Raw genomic sequence first — 19,217 nt, forward strand, 5'->3', positions numbered from 1 at the left:
TAATATCACGAGATGGTTTTTGCATTAACACTGAGCTTGTGGAAGCAGTAAAAGCAGATACTGTGTTGACTCCTCATTAATTTTTAAAATAAGATTTTTAAAGTTTCTTTGAAAAAAGGTCATAATTGCATACAACATTCAATTAAACTAGAGATGCTACAGAGTATATAAAAAGAAAGAACAAAAGTGCAAGAATGCCCTGCTTTATTGGGATTTTTTTTTTACCTGAGGTTTTTCACAACTTTATTATCTGTCATTATGCATTGTTTACACCCATTGCAGCCTTCAGAGTTCCAGTTTGCTTCACAAACTTGAGTGTTCCTTTTGCATTAAACCATTCAATGGTTCACTGCTATCCCAGATCTGTGGTCCACATAGCAGAAGCGTGCCCATGTTAATCACTTCATGTTTCCCTCTTTTTGAGGTACTGGAAGAGATCCTCAGAACAGCCTAGAACTGCTTGCCGCAACATTCACGCAGGTTACTAACGTGGAGGGAGGGTGCTCTCACCAGGTTAGTCTTGGCTGATCCCCCGAGACTAGTCATAGTCAAGAGAGAAAAGGAGACTGCCATAAAGCCACTTTAAGTGACTCTCTCACTTCTCCCGCTTTCCATCCCCAATCAACTAGTCTCCCTCAGCAGAAAAGTTAGCCCTTAGAACATCCCCTCGGTGTCAGAGATTACTGCAGGGGAACTGAACAGAGAAGCCACCCAGATGAGGACGTGGTGGTACCTTTTATCCACTCGAGCTGGTTCATCTGTACATACAAGCTACGGTCTGGAGGCTGTATGTATGTACATATGTATGTATGTAGGTACTTACCTGGTTCAGCACCCTCCAGATGCAGCCTAGGCCACTGCGGTACACATTCCTGCTCTTCCCCCTGTGCCTGTGATGGGCAAGATTTTTGTCACAGCTTCCTGGGAAAAGAACAGTCACTCAGGCTCTGTGCCAAGTGGTGAATGTGTAAGGCAGGAGAGCAGAACAGGGTGGAGAGGGCAGATCTGCTCCAGGACACCGCGCAAGCTGCAACCAATTAGCCACACCTGGGCTTACACAGCTGTGCTCAATTTCTGCGACCCCAAGCTCAGATGCACATCGTGTCACACCTCCCCCTTCCACCCCTGGTGCCCCCCACGAACCTCACACTATCTTGAAACCAATGAGGAGAGGACAGAAAGATATTTCAAGCCCAGAGAAGTCACACCTGGCAGGCTAAGCTCTGCCCTTTGTGCGCTGGCAGAAGCAAGGGGGGGGCTTTGTATCTCTGTGTATTTTTGCAGAAACAACCTTAAGCCAGGTCTGCTCAGTTTACCAGACAACTAAGTAGTCCCAGAGATTCAGTATTTCCAGGAAGCCAGCACATCTCCAAGGAGGACACCCGAGGGGAAGGAAGTATTCACACACAGAGACATAAGCTTTAGGGAGACATAAGTTCAACAGGCTCTTCTATGGTCTGGAGAGAAAGATGCCTCAAAAAGCCGTCGAGGCAGAAATTAACTTCCCAGAGGAGACCTCTTCTCTCTGTCTTTCTCCACTGTCTACACAAAGCCCCTAGGAAGGTCTGTTTCAATAGCTACATACATTTTTTTCGTGAATGCCCCCACCATTCAACAGTGGCTTTGTCATGGGACTGATCACACACACAGGTTAATCACCTGGCTTCTCTCTGCAACGCAGCTCCACCCTGAGAGGTTTCCATCTGACAAGCAAGCCTTTCATTAGTCTAAAGAACTAAAACAAGTGCTACTTCTGAGTCTTCCAGTTACACCAGTTGTCTGACTGCATTGCACGCGATGTCTGAACGCAGCCGGTGACAGAAGGACTTTGAACGCGGGATACACAGCAGCCTTGTGCAGTCACTGGGAATGGAAAAACTACTCTGAATTTAACCTGGGAAAAAAACAGATTTGAAAAACAGTCATTATCACTGCCTCCTCAGGAACACAAAAGCTTTTGTTGCAGTTCCCCGTAAGTCTAAGGAACTGGAGGATTTAGCTTGTTCTTAGATGTGTGGCTTCCCAACAGTTCATTTGTAAAATGATATATCCCCCATTTCAAAGTACCTTTGCTGTCTGAAATGGGGCAAGGTAGTTTTGAATGACAGAACTGGTCTATTAGAAAGGTCTTAATTTATTTTTTTTTATTGTCATTAATCATTCCTTTAACAGGTTAGAAAACAAAAATGACACTTCAATAACATTTCATCATAGTTTATACAGAACTGGTTGATGCATGGTGTCACCTCCTCATCCAAATCCACAGCCACCTTCCAAACTGCAGAGTTTAGGAATTACAGTGCACGCTGGACTAAATTCTTTCACAATGTAAGGCACAACTACATGATCACAAGTAGTAAACACAAACACTGAAAATAGAACTTAAGAGAATCAAAATTCAATTAAAAAGAAACAAAACCAAAACACACTCATGCAAAAAAGCTATCTACACCTACCAAGGTGGTATGATCCAGTTTAAAAGTGCAGTACTCCGTAGGTAAAACTGCAACATAAGGCTATTATAATACATTACCTCTAAATACTGGGTAAGAACTTAAAACTTCTTCCATTTATATTTCATACAGTTAGACAGAAATTAAGCTGTATGAGCAATATTCACATCTGCAATAATAAACTCATCATTAAAATTCAGAAAAGAGGCAAACAAGACAACATAATTTGTGGCACGCATCCATTACAGAATACCATTCATCAAGTTCACATCTCAAGTGCTGAAGAAAAAAAGAGACGACTAAATTAATGGTACTTTTGGTGAATGAGGCTATCTATAGCCAAATGACAAAGCTGCATACAAAACTGTTTTTATCCAGCAGACCGTGATTATGTAAGCTTGTGGTTATGATTTATTTCCTGTCCAGCAGCTAGAGTTTGCAAGATTGAAACTACAGAAGTTAAAAGAATACAACAGAGTTTACAACAACTTGAAACTATCAGATACTTTCAAACACACAGAAAAAGAAAGACTTAACTTTTTTCCTTTTTGGTGATAAACTTTTGCAATTTTGGCATTCACTATAACTTTTACATAACATGACGGTGAGCAAATCTTATTAAACTTACCTAATGTTTGAATTTCACGCTGAGAGGTAGTTTAAATGAAATCTTATGTAACGGCATCACATGGTGGGGTTTTAAGATTTTTTTTTTTTTTTTTTTTCCCCCTTTTCTTACAAAAGTGACAAATCCTATACAAGCAGCATTTTGGACACATTACTATAAAAAGTTCTGGTATTTGCTAACCCAGCGAGACATTCTTTCAAACATCCCTTTTGTGCCAGGAATCAAGCTTTAGCGTGATACGATGGAGTACTTTGCCATAAAGCCAACAGCAGGAGCCTGGACCTGCCAGCACTGGCCTGTTGACATGTAACGATGAACACTCTTTCCCAGACCTCTTTACCCAAAAAAGGCAGGAAATACAGATGAATTTGCTTTTAGTTTAGGTCACAGGGGGAGGAAGAATTGGAAAACACGCCTACCAGGCTTCTGCTTTCATAGTAACGTTGATCCAAGAGGGTTAGCAGGGCTTCAGTGATCTTCAAATGAGCAGATACTCCTATATCTGCTGCACAGTGAGTGCATAGTATGTGGTGAGCTACAGACAAAAGGCAGAGTTTATTACATTAACTAGTACCTATCCTCTTCATTATTGTGATCTTGTGGCATCTAATGTTCTCTCTAAAGAAGAAAACCTCTTTATTCAGTGCCCCTTAAAAAAAAAAAAACAACCCATCCCCCAAAACTGAGTTTCTGTGGCAGGACTTTACTATCCAATTATTGCTGGTTTTGAAAAGTAAACCATTTAGTGCTTTTGGAGAGGCTGTGGTTGGACAATAATTTTAAACTTATCCTAGAAGAGATGCTGAGGTCAAGACTTCAAAAATTAAGAACTGGACAACTGGCAAGACCCCTGAAAATACATAAAATCCACGTTTTCTCATTTTATAATCTTAAAATGAAGCTCTAAAAAGACAATGTGTGCGCGATTACATGGGTTTTGCTGTTATATGTGCTCACAGATGATGATCGCATTTTTGGTACAAAGGAATTATGAGTGCAATTCTCCTTACATAGCAAGGGGCCAAATGTAATACAGTGAAAAGTCCAGCTGAAGATAAACCTTCTGTCCATTGATTACAGCTAGCACATGCAATGCAAATTATACCATTCCACTTACTGTAGATTATATACAGTTAGAGAGCAAAAAGTGCGTAGTGCAAATGACAGTGATGTTTCGTAGTCCTCCAAGAATATCGGAGTGGGAGGGGTGGTACTTGGAGGAGTAATTTATCAGTTTCAACATACTCAAACCATGGTATCATTCTTCTTGGCATAGTTTACATTCTGTTTGAACTTAAGTTCCAGCAGTTTTCTGTCTGCCACTGAGTACTGGTCATAAATTTTTTAAGTTTTGCAACAAGCATTTGTTCCCACTTCGCATTTAACTGACATTTAACAATCCAGAAAAGTACTTGAGTTTTCCAGGTCCCTTCTTTAGGAATGTCACTTCTCTTACATCTAGCATGAGAGACTCAATTGTTCTTGCTAATGTAATACAAACACAGCAAGGTTTCTGCTCCCAAATCCCTTCTTGCTTCACTAAGAGAGCTCTTCCAGTGAGGATTCACAAATAATCCTAATCGTCCCAAACCCAACAAAAATAGTTATTTGTTGTTCTTGTGTACCTAGCGCTCCACACTCCATGGCAACTTGGTTACTTGATACCTTCGAAAAACAGAGGAAAAAAACCCACACTGTACCCTCAAGCCTTGGACTCTTGTGCCAGAGTGTGAAGCCAGCTGAAAAACAAGATCCCTCTAAACCTCTTGCCTCTGTTGGAAGCTGCAGCAGAAAATTCCTTTTGTCTCTTCATCTGCAGACAGCAACTTTTCCTACTGTGACTCATTAATTTTATCCCCTTTGTTCAACCTTTGCAGAAAGGGGAAGATTACCGGAGGGAAGGAATACATGGGGAGAAGAAATAAATAACAGTGAAGTGCAGCCAGCCAAGATCAAAAAAGCCTGTCACTGACCTCTGCAACGCTACCTGCCTCCAGAGGGGTTGCAGGACACAAGGATGAAGCATGTATTGCTGACACGAGGCCGGCGTAGAACAGTAGGATCTGGCATTTTGGAGGCAACAACGCGAGGGATTGTGGCTCTTTGACTGGCAAGTGAGGTGATGTCTCCAGGAAGTTAAAGAACCTCTCCCCATCCTTAACAAGACTATCTTTTACACTTTTCCGATTGCCTCTGTAGCTCGTCTCAGCCCCCGTAGCAGCTGGTCTCTCATAGTCTGCTCCCCCAGCAATTCTGAATGCGGATGGAGTGTCCTGCAGAGGGGACAGTTTCAGGAACAAACTCCACACTTCACTGTCCCATTCCTGATGCCGTGGTAATGGCTAGAAATCAAAGGCAGCTTGAGGATCGCACACACCTACTGGTTCAAGCGCTGGTTGTACCGTTATTTCCACCTCTTGCTCTGTAACGGCCTCTCCTCAGTGAATCAGAGCAATCTGGCTCTTGCTAGAGGCTGTTAAAACACATCATTGTGCGTCCTCCAGTTCCAAGGCTCTCGTCTCTTCTGCCATTTTATTAGGTTTTCCTGTTGTTCCTGTGTTCGCAGGCTGAAAAATCAGTGCATTAAACTATTTTGTCTGGAATCCTTTAACTCAGAGTGGTAAAAGTTACCAGGCTTTTTACTAGGTTTTCCTATTATTTATATTTTAAAGCAGCGCAACAAAAACCCCACACTCCTACCAAAACATGCCCATCAAAACAGTCAGACTCTGCAAGCAGATTTATAAATACAAAGCTTTTCACGTTCCAGTTTCCCTTATTATGTATCTCACAGGTCATTTTACTGAGCTTGAGCAAAACTTCCAACCTGGCAGTGAGGCCAAGGGCATTATAGGGTCTAGTAAGCCATCAACTTGTCAACAAATACAGACCAGCACTACGAATCAGAAGCACAAAAGAAGGAGCATAAGATTTAGCAATGGAGTCATAAATTTACTCCAGTGAAAAGCTGTAGAAATCCTGACCTGTTACTGCAGGCTCAAAGCTCAAGCATGAAAGCTTCTACCCCACCACTGCTCCTCCAGATTTTAACAATCCTTTTTTCTACAAATGTGTATTTGAAAAGCATTTCCATCCCCTCGAAAAGTTGGTCATATAAACCGGTCAGCACAAAGCAACCTTCAGAAATGGAGCTGGTTTTGCCCCTGAAGCTGAGGAGCTCCAGACCAAGGTCTGATCTGCGGTCAACCAACCACACTGCTTCAGCAGCCAGCTGAGTGAGGTGACTCTGCTTGTCTTTACACCAAGGCATCCCAAAAGGCTGAATTAAGAACAACCCTACTACAGCTTCTACTGCTTCCTCTTTACTGCAGAGCTCTCTCCTCACCCTTCACGCGTTCCCATTCAAAAGCAAAATGCCTGAATACAAGTGAGTCTTTGAACCATCTTCCTTGCTCCCCCTGAAAGTTTTCCCTCTTCCTCTGCCTCACGCATTTTGTCCTTGTGCAGTCACGGGAAGCTCCTCTCTTCCCTTTCAAAATCGCTTCTGCTCCACGTGGTTGTCCTTCACCCTGAGAGCAGCACAAGGCTCCGCTTGTCACACAACGGGGCAGAGCACATCGAGGCTGGAGCACGACGGTCACATCTTCACTTTTCCCACATTTCTGAAGTCACGTGTCAGACAAAGAAAGGCTTGAAAGCAAACTCTTCGGATTCTCTCAATAAATAAGTAGAAAAACAATTCCCAGAGGCAGAGATTCTATTCATATTTTCTATTCAAAAGATTCTTATGCCAAACGGTTACGCTGACGAGGAGAAACAGCGAGTCCAGAGGCTCTGTTCATATGGAATCATTGCAGCAATTGTTTCTTTTCAGCAAGCAACAATCAAGTTTGAACCAGAAAGGCAGGTCAGTATTTCATATAAACCACGGTTGTATCCCAAACCCTTTTACAGCGAGGAAAACCAGTTACATAATTCAGCTGGCTTTTGGGAAATAAGAATTTAATTTTAAGACACATTCTTGAGGAAGACTCCTTGAGGCTGCAAATGTAGAACTACACAGGTAAGCTAAGAAGGGATATGAAACATACAGATCACTACTTCTGGAGAAGAGGGGTTAAGAAGTTTTTTCACTTGAGAGTTAATCAGGACTAGACATTTTTCATAAAAGAGACTCTTCTTCATTCACATAAAGAGCTGTCAATAGATAAAAGCAAACAAACCTGCCTAACGATGGCTAAGCTTCCACCACTGTTACAGAATTTGATTCCTTACCTTGGGCAAAAAGTAGAGGAATTCAGGACACAGTCCTTTTCTCTGAACAGCTAGCAAAATTTTCTAAGACACAGAAGGGCTGGGGGTGTGGGGAATTTATTAGGGCATTTAAGACAAAGGGTCCCTAAATATTGGAAGGCATAACCCCCGCTCAAAAGCAATAACCTTAAGGTTTTTGAAATACCAGATATAAAGGGAAGAAAAGTTAAAGACAGGCAGGCAGGCAAGAACAAACAGGTGTAAATAAAGTCACAACAAAAAAGCATTTTGGAGCCTACGTGAACTCTATAAGAAACCTCTGTTGCAAGTACAGAAAAGACAATATGAATAAATATCTAAAGACATATATATTGGCCTCTTATTTAGAGCTGTTTGGCTTACAACTAAGCCAGTAGCAGGACATTCACACCAGCGTTCTGAATGGACTAAATCACACGACTAACGTAACATTTAAGACCCCCTGACAACGAGGGTCAGATGGAGCAATGGAAAACTGAGGTTTGTTAGGTGTAGCAGGAGTTCAGCTTCTTCCACCAAAAGCTGAGGGAAGGGACAGAAGAAAAGGTCAGATAAACTGCAGCAGTCTCAAAAAAGACTTTTTCTTAGTAGGATACCTAGCGTCTGGATGTCCCCGAGAAGCACAAGGACCTCTCAGGGCTTCCAGGGTATTGGCAGGGTGAGAGGTGCGCTACAGGCTACTACCAGTATTGTTTCTTTGCTTTTTAAAACCCACATATAAGGGTTTCTGGAACATTAAAATCCAACCAACTGAATATGTAAAAGTGAAATCAATCAATACAGGATGGAATGTCGTAATGCATCATGTAACATACCTACAATGCCAGCTAAACTTTGTCTCATCATTTGTTCACACATACTCTCTCTCAGACACACACACACAAACTATGCAATACAGTATGTGTAAAGATGTTCCAGTATCCAAGCACTGTAGTTGGATAAGGACTCAGGTGCTGATACTACAACAAGTTCTAAGTGGGCAAATAAAACTGAGTTAGAGTCAAGTCCAGCTGTTACCCTCACTGTGGAGTTCTAACTTCAGAGAGAAAGTCCAAGAACCAGAGAGATAGAAAGGAAACAAATTCACAAGGGGTTATAAAGAACATTAGATATGCAATCAAATGCAACAATTAATTACGCTTTTACAGCAACATTTGATACATAAAATCCTCACAAGGTTTTGCATCTTCCTTTTTTTTTGAAGGAAACAAGAATAAACTGCAATATCACATAAACACTGTTTCTCTTGAACAAAAAAATAAAAGATAAAAAAATACATTGTTACTCCTCTGTTTAAACTTTATTTACAAATAACTGGGTATTTCTAAGCTAGACATAGAAGCTCTTTCCAGGATAAATGGCAATAAGCTATGGATGATCTGAGCCCATGTCTCACAAAAAATACAATAGTTTTACTTGGTATCAATAAACATTTTAAAATATACTAAATTTTGCCAAGTGTTACAATCATTGTCCAAACTGAATAGTAGTCTGAGTGCTGAACGAAGTGCATCAACAGAAATTATAAATTTTAGTGTAACATTTCTTTGTCACTCACGATAGCCAGTTATCCTTGCAAGTCATTAAAGCAAGTATCACAGACTCGGACAGGCTTCTTAGAAGAAGGAGTTAAGGCATTCTTTGCTGAGCACTCGGCACAAAAGATATTTCCACACTGTCTACAGTGATGCTGTGAAAGAGAAGAAACATATATGCTGAACATCAATCATAGGGCATCGATCACTAATAGAGATCACTATCATGTCGAGTCAACTCGCATGTTTCAGAAGTTAGTTTGAATTTTTCAATAGTAGTTACACAGCACACAGAAGGGCAAAGGTGTAAATCCTTTCTAAGGGGTATAGGAGTAAAATATTCAGAAGTGCTTCTCTGAGTCAGGAGGCTATACCAGTTTCAGGAATCAACTGGCTGAAGTTTATCCTCCTCTTGAACTTGTTCTGGTCACATAAAACATGTTCTTCTCACATGTAACTACCTGCTTTCACATAGAGAAGTATACTTGAATGAAAGGATCCAGCAGCCTTTGTTCAAAGACTACCCAAAGAACATCACTGAAATAATGCAGGACAGGGAGAGCCACCTAAGACCAAGTCAGGAAGCACTGCAAAATGAACCTCATGAATATCCCTCATCTACTTCACTGCCAAGTCACTTGTTGAAGGGACGGTTATCTCTGGATGAAGGGCAGACCCTGCCAATTGAGGGATGCCAACACCTTAGCTGACCACAGCTGTTTTTACAAAGAAGGTCTGACTATGCACGTAAAACACATCCAGTTGTTTCTTCTGTTCCATGTCGAGTTCGTGTGCAGAAATACAGAGTCACAAAGCACCAGATCATGTTGATGCCTCGTATTTTCACATATATCTAATTTCAACAAACTTACATTCCTTTTATACCTGTAAATCCAGTTCAGACTGCTTATAAATACTGTAAATACCCTTAAAACAGTGTAATTTTGCTTGCTTGCTTAGGGCACTGAACTATTATAACACTGTTTATAAGCTGATGCTGTTAAAATGGCAAAAGAATCATGAATAAAGGTAAGCTCCACAAACTTTATTTTTAATATTTAAGGCACTGCATGCCATTAACTGTATTCTGAGATGTCCTGAGTATAACAACACTATTAAGGCCATTTTCTGAAGTTTGTATCCCATCTAAGTGTTTGAACACAACAGAGAAAGAAAATCCCCACAGACATACAGTAAAACACACCTACCCTTCTCACTGTCACCGAAAAACCTTTTCCACAGGCCATACAATTCTGTACCTCGTTGTCTTCTGCCCACTTCCTGTTGAGAGCTTGGGTGTGTTTGATCTATATAGAAGATATAAAAAAAAGCATTTTTTTAAAAATCCATGTCTAATTCCTACTAATGTCCTCTATTTTCACTGCACACACTACCCAGTGCAGTATAAAAGCATCAATTCTGACATGATATTGAGAGCTTGTATTTGTTCAGAGAGAAAAATCTTCCAAGTTTCAAAACTATTAGCAGATTTAAGAACCCACAGACAGCAATATGGCCCTTGTACACCACAAGTGTAACATCTCAATCACTCTGGAAAGGTAACCCACCACTACCCTGACATAAACTTGAAATGCTCATAAGTTCCTACACAGAGAATCAACAGGTTGAATTGCTTCAAATGAAATTATACCTGTAATGACTGGTTTTCTCGGCCAAGTTCCTGCATTGCTGCAGTAGTGTTGTCCAGCTTTTTCTTCATTTCTACAAGTTTGGCTTGAAGCTTTTCAATTTCCCCCTCACTTTTTATACACCTGAGGAAAAACAGTAAATAGTCAGCTCAAAGCATATGAGGCAATGTACACTGCCTCCTTTGGGCAGGTTGTCGTGTCTGAGAAGTTACTCTCATAAAATCCAGCCAAAAATATCTTTGCTGTGAAAAGTTCTTGGATGCCTTGATTGGAAAAATGTTCTTTTGTAACAACCAGTTTAAGATTATCTGGCATTGCTCCCAAATATCTGTGGCTTATTAATACCTGGAGTTGCTCCCCAAACCAGTGACAGTACTGAATGCAGTCCATCAACCGCAAGCCCCAAAAAACATCCCTGCGCCACAGGACACTCGCACAAACCAGTTGCAGCAGATCAGGTCAGACAACAGAGCAGAAAAGAAACCTTTTTCTTTTAGCAAGGCCACCTCCCATCAGCTGAAATTCAGTTAACTGTTGAAATCCAAATTTCAAAGGGTGTTTTTCTGCCAAGCTGTAAAGAGCTACTGGATGAGTTCAGCACAGTATGGCAAAGGATTGCCAAAGAAAGAGGATCTCACTTGAATTGATCCCATCTTTTCCCAAGGCCTCCTGCTCAAAACCCAAATCAGCAAGCTTGATAGTATCGAAAGAAGTTTTCCACTCTGCCTTCACCAAACATGTCAGGAAACAAGGATGAATAAAGCTTCCTGTCTCACAGGTGTTTCTTCTACCCTTGCAATCGCCGCTTTCAGGTAAGTCCTGCTGCCTTGCATGCCTCCTGCTGCCTGAAGAAAAGGTGATCTGCTTACTTAAGATTTAAATACGTTGTAGAGACAACAGCAGAACTGGAGAAGAGACAACTGTCGGTTTTCAGGAGGAAGAAAATGCCTCCTGTGTAAACCTTAGCCTATCTAATCCAATTACACGTTCAATCTGCTATCATTGAGCCGTGGGCATACCCAGAAGTCCCTAAGAAAATTCTGTGTTACTGGAGGCACTAAGGAGTCTCTCCAGGCTTCGGGATGACTAGTGCATCTACTTGGAGTCAAGGCAGGGGGGCCTCGGAGTGATGGAGAAGGATAGTTAACTCAGGTAGGAGAAGCTCTCTCTGCCAGGTTCACACAACAGCTGAGATGAGAAGCCACAACCTATACACCTCAAAGTTCAGAGGAGCCCAATGGATTTAGAAGGCTTTTACAGATGAGCATAAATCCTCAAGCACAAGCACAGAGCTGTGGCTTTGGTGATAAGTAAGGTCCTGATAAGCCTGCCTGATTTTCTACAGAACGGTCACCCCGTCAAAGCCACAAAGAGCACAGGTTGTTCCCAACACCCCCTGCTGTGCTTTGGCAGGGACAACAGAAGGTTGCATTCTGGAAACTGCACCCACAGCCCAGGCACTAGGAACAAACACAGATTTAAACAAAGCATGCATAAAGAATCCTGAATCAATTGAAACAAGTTTTCAGCGTGAGGCTATCCGCTTCCCAAACTATGCTTCCACATCGTCATGACCACAGCTTACCTCTCCAGCAACGCTCTTCTCTCATCCTGATTATTCTGCACCGTTGCTTCCAAGACGGCAATGTCCCCACGTAAATCATCCGTCTGTTTCTCCAGCTCGCTCACTCGCCTCTGACTGCTTTGCCACTCTTTCTTCATGGTAGCCAGGTTTTCGTTCAGGGCTGTGACCTGCATGGTGAGCTTGGTCTCCTTTTCCTCATGTTTCCGGTTTTCTTCTTCTTTCTCTTTTTTCTCTGTGTGCTAAGAAAACAACAGAACAATGAAAAACAACCTTCCAAGTATTCTTTCCCTATTTCCTACATTTAATTGAGGCAAAGAATCTTACTGTACTCGAATCACTACTTTTAAACAACAAACTCTATTAGACAAGGCTGTCATCCCGCTGAATTTTCCTACACCATTAAATGCCTCAGATTTCGGACCCTGTCATTTAAAAATTAATGTAATGTGGAACTAAAGTGAAGTCTTTGCTCCCTCTCTGTCCCTGAAAGAATCCAAAGGCATGTTCACAAAGCAAGTCTTATACTCTCTAACATACTAACCAGTTTAGCTTCAATTTCAGCACATTCTTTCTTCAGCTCCTCTTCTCTCTTTTTCAGCTGATCTTTGACAGCTTGATGGTTTTTCTTCTCCTGTTCCAGAGCTGAATTCATATTATCTATTTTGCCCTGCAGCTCTAGTTTTTGATGAATCAATAGCTGTTTTGCATCCTTGAGATTTGCCACCTCCTGTTAGGATACAGAGCTCAAAGTTAAAGTAGCAACACTGAAAGTGTAAATGATTTAAATTCAAATCTACTGTAATAGTTTCCAAGGAGAGGACAGCAATAATCTTTAGTTTTATCACTGGAAGAAGGATGATTTTATAGCACAAAGTGTCAGTGATTTTCATGATCAAAGATGTTAAACTTTATCTTATAAACAGCATTCAATTTTTAAAATAAATTTAATATATGTTTCTACTAAAGTAGTAGAAGCTCTGTTGGCTTATTTTCTATGGTTCTTTGAAAAGATACGTCCATCGTCATCTTCTAGAGTCTGTTCTAAAATGTACTTCACATTGTTCTCTGGTCGCAATAATGAGGTTAAAAGCTTTGTAATGACAATGTAAAAACCAAACACTGATGCAAGAAAGCTAGTTTCTACTAGTCTTAAATGTATAAATAATTACCCTATGTTTTAAGCAAGTAGGATGATACAATTGGTTTTAAATATTAGTTTTACTTGTTCTTCTGTAATAAAACATAAAAAATCCTGGAGTCGAATAGTTAAACTTATAGGAATCATTTTCTTTAAAATTACACAGCCAAGCATGCAGGTATTAACAGAATAACAGGGTTGCCAGTTTTCCATAAATCAGAATTCACATCACAAATGAAAATCAACCAAAGACAGCAAGAGAACATATCCTGAGGACAGGGGGATGCCCTATAGATGTATATCTATCCATTCCTTTGTAGGAGATGGGAAACAGAGTATAAGCCTTTAGGAAAGAATTTCTGGTTTAGTCTGATTGCTTGTAGGGAGATCCAGAGATTAATATTAAGCTGCCATTGGTGTGCACACGTTTTATATACATCTTTATAAATTTTCTTCTTTAGAATAGAGATTTTAAGAATGTAGAGAATTATAATAACCTTTCCCCAAAATCCAAGAAAGTACTGGGCATAGATCGCTTGACAGAAACAAAGTACAAACTTCTATCTAAAAATAAGAGACCATTTTCTAAACACTGGAGAACAAAAGAACATCTGAAACTCATAAGATATCATGTTACTTTCTTTTTATTAGCATATAGGGAATGTCCCTTCATTTATACTTGTGCAGCAACTTAAACCCTGTGTGCTTAACAGATGCAAATATAACTACTAATAGTATAATATGGACAACACAAACTGTGGACTTTTAGGAGTGTTTGTTTCTACAGAGACTAAAAAATGAAATATGTAGAATGTGGCGAGAAATAGTTTGTTTTACTGAAGACTTAAAATTATTTAATTAAAGCCTCCAAACATTTACCCTTTAGAAAGCTCATTTGATTGTTACAATTTTGGAAGAGAGTTAAGTCTTTTATGAGGCTCCTGACATTGTTTCTTCCCCAACTGTGACATTTTAAGGCATTTTAAGAAACCTCAGCACATCAAGGGAGTTTCAACTCTACCACATATCATTGAGAAGTACCAGATGTGCCTAGAATATCTGGGAAACTTCACATTCATGACACTTTTGGACATCTTTTCTGCACTTCAGAATAGTCAAGCAAGGGTATGCACAGTGAATCTACAGTGGAACAGAAGGAAAGCCAGGACATACAACCCATCCTGAAGCTAAGACAAGTTATGTGGTCCACCTGGCCGAGAACACTGGGCACCAGTGCTCCAGGATTATCACTAATCAGGTCAGCAGCATTGCTCAGGAACCTCAACAAAATCTGTGCTTTGGTTCCCTTCCCTGTAATACTGACATTTACAGCAACCATCTTTGCAAAACCAATCCAGGTAACATCTACTGAGCAGGCACATATTTTTTATCAGATAACCAACCACATGAAGACTCAGTTTGTCTCAATATACCTTCTCAAATTCTTGCTTGCAGGCTCTAAGCTCTTCACCCAGCTTAGCACTTTCTTTTTCAAGTCTGCTCCTTATTTCCTGGAGCTCTGTTGTTTTACATTTTTCATTAGCCAAGTCTTTTTCTTTCAAAATCTTGAAGAGAAATAAAAAGTGCTAGAAAAGTTACTTCTTCCAAGTTCACAAAAAAAAAGAAAGAAAAAAAACAAACAAAAAAACCCAAACCCAACCAAACAAAAAATATCCAGAGCGCAAAACCTACTTGGAGGCTTTGTAATTAAGGGGAAACAACTGCCACATATCTCTACCCACAGTTCATAGTGCAAACAATTAGCAGCATGTTTGCAGTTTTAGATTTAAAACTAGTAACGTTTTTCCATCTGTCTAGCCACTTAGAACAAATTAACAGCCTATTTCAAACCAAATTCACTTCAACTGTCTGTTGAAAGTCTTTGCACCAGAGGTTCAGAAAAACTGCCACTGCTATGCACTACAACAGTGCTATGCCCTCAAAATACCCCTTGTTTAGAGATGTCACAGAAATTAATAAAGGGTGCCTGCGTGGGGTTGATGTGTCTGGGTGAAGATTTCAAGAGACAGAGGCATTTACCCTGTCATTCTGAAGATCCTGTAACATTTTGGTCTTCTCACCCAGCTGCTGCTCCTTCTTTGATGCATCCTGCTCCAGTGTAGACTTTGCTTTCTTCAGTTCCTGAATCTGCTGATTATTGCTAGCAAGTCGATTTCTGCTGGAAACTAATTCTTCTTGAGCTAGAGCAAGTTTTTCTTCTGTGGACTGATTACAAAGAGAGTATCTGTCAGTATAAGAGCTTCAGATACTCAACATTAGCTTAAACATTTTCCACATGGAAAAATCATTATCTAGTGTGCAACATTTAGCTCCAAATGTTGACAAAGGATACTTAAAGAAACCTCTAGGTTACAAGGTTACCCTAAGTAAAAAGAAACTACCCCAGTACCATTTCCAGCAGCAGTACCTTACTATATATATTCCAGCTTGCATCCTTCCACAGAGAAAAGGTGAAAACATACAGAAGGGCAGAGAATGAAAGGCGACTGATGAAAAGAGAATGAACTTTTATTCTCTGGGCAAATCAACTGCTCTATAACTCTAGACAGCTGTTACTTAAGAGGCAGTGAAGCTATACTGTGAAGATTTCAAAAGTCACTCAATGCTATTTTTTACCAATGACTTAATGAAGCTAGTGCTAGGACAAATGCAAAATTTTTGAAAATCCTGAAGTGAAATGTACAAGCTAAAAATGCTACTATCAGGACAAAACGTTTCACAGTCTCAGCTGCATCAGCATTTTAAACACAAAATTTAAAATTCCATTCAAAGTCTACTACAGATTATAATTTAGTTTGTCTCCAACTCTCCTCATTACCTAGAAAAAGAACTCCAATTTATCTTTCTACAACAGGTCACAAAAACCCAAGAAACAACCTAAAATTTGCACCCAAGGGTCATTCTGTTTGCTCACAGCAAAGTCAAACTTTGGGGATCTTCCTGAGTAAGTATTCTGGAGGTTATTTTTTTATAAGCCTTCAGCTTAGGCAAGGACTAGCTCCACTTAGAAGGATGTTCTTTCACAAAGAACCAATGAAAAAGAAAAATACAAAACTCATCCTCCACTCCTCCAAAATATTCATATTCTATGGAAATTTTTGATGTTAAGATACAGAACATGAGGTGAGGAGATTTATTAGTAGTAGTAAGTTTATTACCTTTAGTGCACCAGTAAGTATTTAAATTCTTTCAAGATAAACTAAATTTTTTTGAAGCTCTTACTTAAATCATAATCAAACCTCTTGTTGAAGGTTAGTGATTTTAAAAAGAACAATAAGCACAACTTTGACTTCACTCAATTATGCATATGCTTTAGCCACTCCTGTTTTGATTTAAAAACAAATTGATTTCTGATGCCTCCTAACCCTCCCTTGGAATATCTGAAGTATTTTGCCTGAGTCAGACTCAGTTTGAAACACCAACGATGGAACACAGCTGATTCAATAGCATTTTCAACAACTCCAGTGGCTCTCAAAAAGCTCACACTGGCTTTTGAAATTAATTTGCAGACAAATTATTTTATTTGCTTTCTGAGCTATTAGAGTTTAACACTTCACAAGGTGTTAACTCAGAAATTTTTTTAAGCAAAATAGGAGGTGCTTTTGCAATTTCAAGCTTTCAGCAGTGTGGGTCTTTCAGAAAGCAAAATTATCCCCCTCTGCTCTACTGTGGGCAGGGGAGTACCTTATCTTCCTAACAATGAGAAAGGATGGGAAGTGCCCCATCATCATATAACATTTTCATGGGAAAACCCAATAGTCTCTGCAGTTTTAGAGAGAAATATAATGAAGCCACAGCTTTTATTCAAATTTGTGTCCAGTAGAAGAAATGTGGTTACATCCAATTTGTTAGCACAGGATGATGAAATTTGATGAAGTGGATAGTGACACCCAAATTTAAAGCCTCACATAAGGGATACTCCTCTCTCAACTCCCCCCCCCAAAGTGTCCACTGGACAGGTTACCTCATTGTATCTATACTTAGGCTAAGACAATGTAAACGTTCTTACAAGGGGAGCCAGTATTCAGCCTACTCTGCACTGTATTATGCACAAATATTTCTATAATTCAGTAGTTTGTTATATAAAAGACTTGGAATTTTGCATACAATTTAGCATACTATAGCTTACATATATAAGTGTCTCTTAATTGTGCTGTGATTAATGATGCTACCTAGCTTAACTGGGAAACCATTCAATATAATTTTAACAGTAAATCAATCTTCTATCTATTTATGCCTTTCTTTCTGCTTTGCTCAAAAGTGTCTCACAGCATCCTTTGGAAATGAGCAGAAATCTTCCGGCACATGGTTAAACATTCCAGTTATTACCCTTGCTCCTGTCCCAGTCTCCACTGAGACTGTAATTCAGCCCGATTCTTTTGGACTCCTGAGGAGCTCACATCTTTAACATAAAATCACCTCTCAAAACATCTGGTGGCATTTACCTTATTTAATTACCATTCAGTTTTGCCATTGCTCCCAGAATATGACAGGTATTCTCCCAACGAGGTACCCTCAGTCATGAGATTGCTCTTTAGGATGACAGACAAAACCGAATGTGAGGAAAAGGTACAGAACAAAAGAAGCCAATCTGTACTTATTTTTTTAAATAAAAACAGATGCTAGGATGACTGGTACAGAGTTTAAATAAATAAAAAGATAAGATAGCACAGTCTGATTCACTACAACTTGGGCCGTTGCAGTACAAATAATAGTGCCAACACCAGAACTGGTCCTAGCTGGGTGATAAGACCTGGATTCATTCCACCTAAGTGAGGTACACAAATGAGCGTTTTAGTCTGTGTGCTCCCTGATCCCAGGCCACAAGGAGAGACACGAAATTATTCACAGATGCTAACCTGATCTCTCTTCACTTCCTAAGAAGAAGGGTTAGACTGACTGTAGGCAACTTTGGCTCCTGACGTACAGACCTGAGGTTTGGCAGCACGAATATTGTCCCAGAACGTCCGCTGAAGATACACTGACAGCGATGCCAATATTGGCGGCAAAGAAACATTCTTTTGAGAATACAGAGGAAACCAGGACTGACTACAAAAAGCACAAATGCCAAGACTGAAGGATACTTGGCAGAGCTCAGGAGAGCAGGATTCACACAAAGTATGTTTGCACTAACTCAAAATCAAGGCAAAAATAACAGTTCTGCATTTTCATTAATGCTTCTATATGCCTTTTCCACAAAAAAAAAAAATAAATTTGTGCGCGCATATACAAAAGATATTTATATATTATACATACATGCATATACACACACATATATTTATATATATGTGCCTACATATACAAAAAATATTTAGTAGTATTCTTTATTATATATGGGGTTTTTTTAATCAAAAACCATAGCTTTTACAACAAGCACTCAAATCCTACCCGATTTCTTTTTCCAGTCACAGAGACAAAAATGTACGAGTGTAGTTACTGTTATAGACTGTGCATTTTTAAACCAAAGTAAATTTGCAGCAAACAGTACCCCTAAAATTATAACTATATTCTCACTTCTGATTTTGTTACAACACTTCTCGCTTTTCCTCTGCAAGACTTAACAGCTTCAAAGTTTGCATCTGGCTACAGCTACGTAGCTCGGATCTTCTGTTAGGGAACCAGAAACCAGGGTGCAGCCATGCTGCTGGCACTCCAGAGAGCGGCTGCTCTCCCTTACGCAGTGCTGTATCTCCAACTGCAAGACTCCACTGAGGCATACATTTACTTTTCAATCACACCCAGCGATCCCAGCAGTGATATTCCGAGCAGATGCCAGCAGATGGTGCTCGGTGTACAGCCCAGCTCCTGCCACCCCCCCAAGAACCAGACCTACCACCCCACTCACGTCACCCATACGCGGCACCGTCCATCCCCACGCCCGAGACCTTGGCCTCATCAATGGCATGGTGCTACACCACGGGAGAATATTTAAGCTTTCCCTCGTAGTGTTTTTA

The 19,217-nt window shown here is 40.1% G+C and overlaps 1 protein-coding gene across 1 annotated transcript in view; it reads right to left on the reverse strand.

Annotated features, from left to right (window-relative positions):
• Positions 1-8,616: 8,616 nt before the first annotated feature.
• The window catches only part of EEA1 (early endosome antigen 1), a 70,399-nt gene continuing 59,798 nt past the window's right edge, over positions 8,617-19,217 (reverse strand). The window contains exons 23-29 of the mRNA XM_010561979.1: positions 15,283-15,468; positions 14,676-14,807; positions 12,646-12,831; positions 12,105-12,343; positions 10,522-10,642; positions 10,079-10,177; positions 8,617-9,025 (exon numbers count right to left, since the gene is read on the reverse strand). Of these exons, the coding sequence (XP_010560281.1) occupies positions 8,903-9,025; positions 10,079-10,177; positions 10,522-10,642; positions 12,105-12,343; positions 12,646-12,831; positions 14,676-14,807; positions 15,283-15,468 (1,086 nt within the window). The 3' untranslated portion in view covers positions 8,617-8,902. The remainder of the gene's footprint in view (positions 9,026-10,078; positions 10,178-10,521; positions 10,643-12,104; positions 12,344-12,645; positions 12,832-14,675; positions 14,808-15,282; positions 15,469-19,217) is intronic.

The sequence above is a fragment of the Haliaeetus leucocephalus genome, unplaced genomic scaffold (genome assembly GCF_000737465.1).
Source record: "Haliaeetus leucocephalus isolate CR32 unplaced genomic scaffold, Haliaeetus_leucocephalus-4.0 Scaffold151, whole genome shotgun sequence".
NCBI classification, from domain to species: domain Eukaryota; kingdom Metazoa; phylum Chordata; class Aves; order Accipitriformes; family Accipitridae; genus Haliaeetus; species Haliaeetus leucocephalus.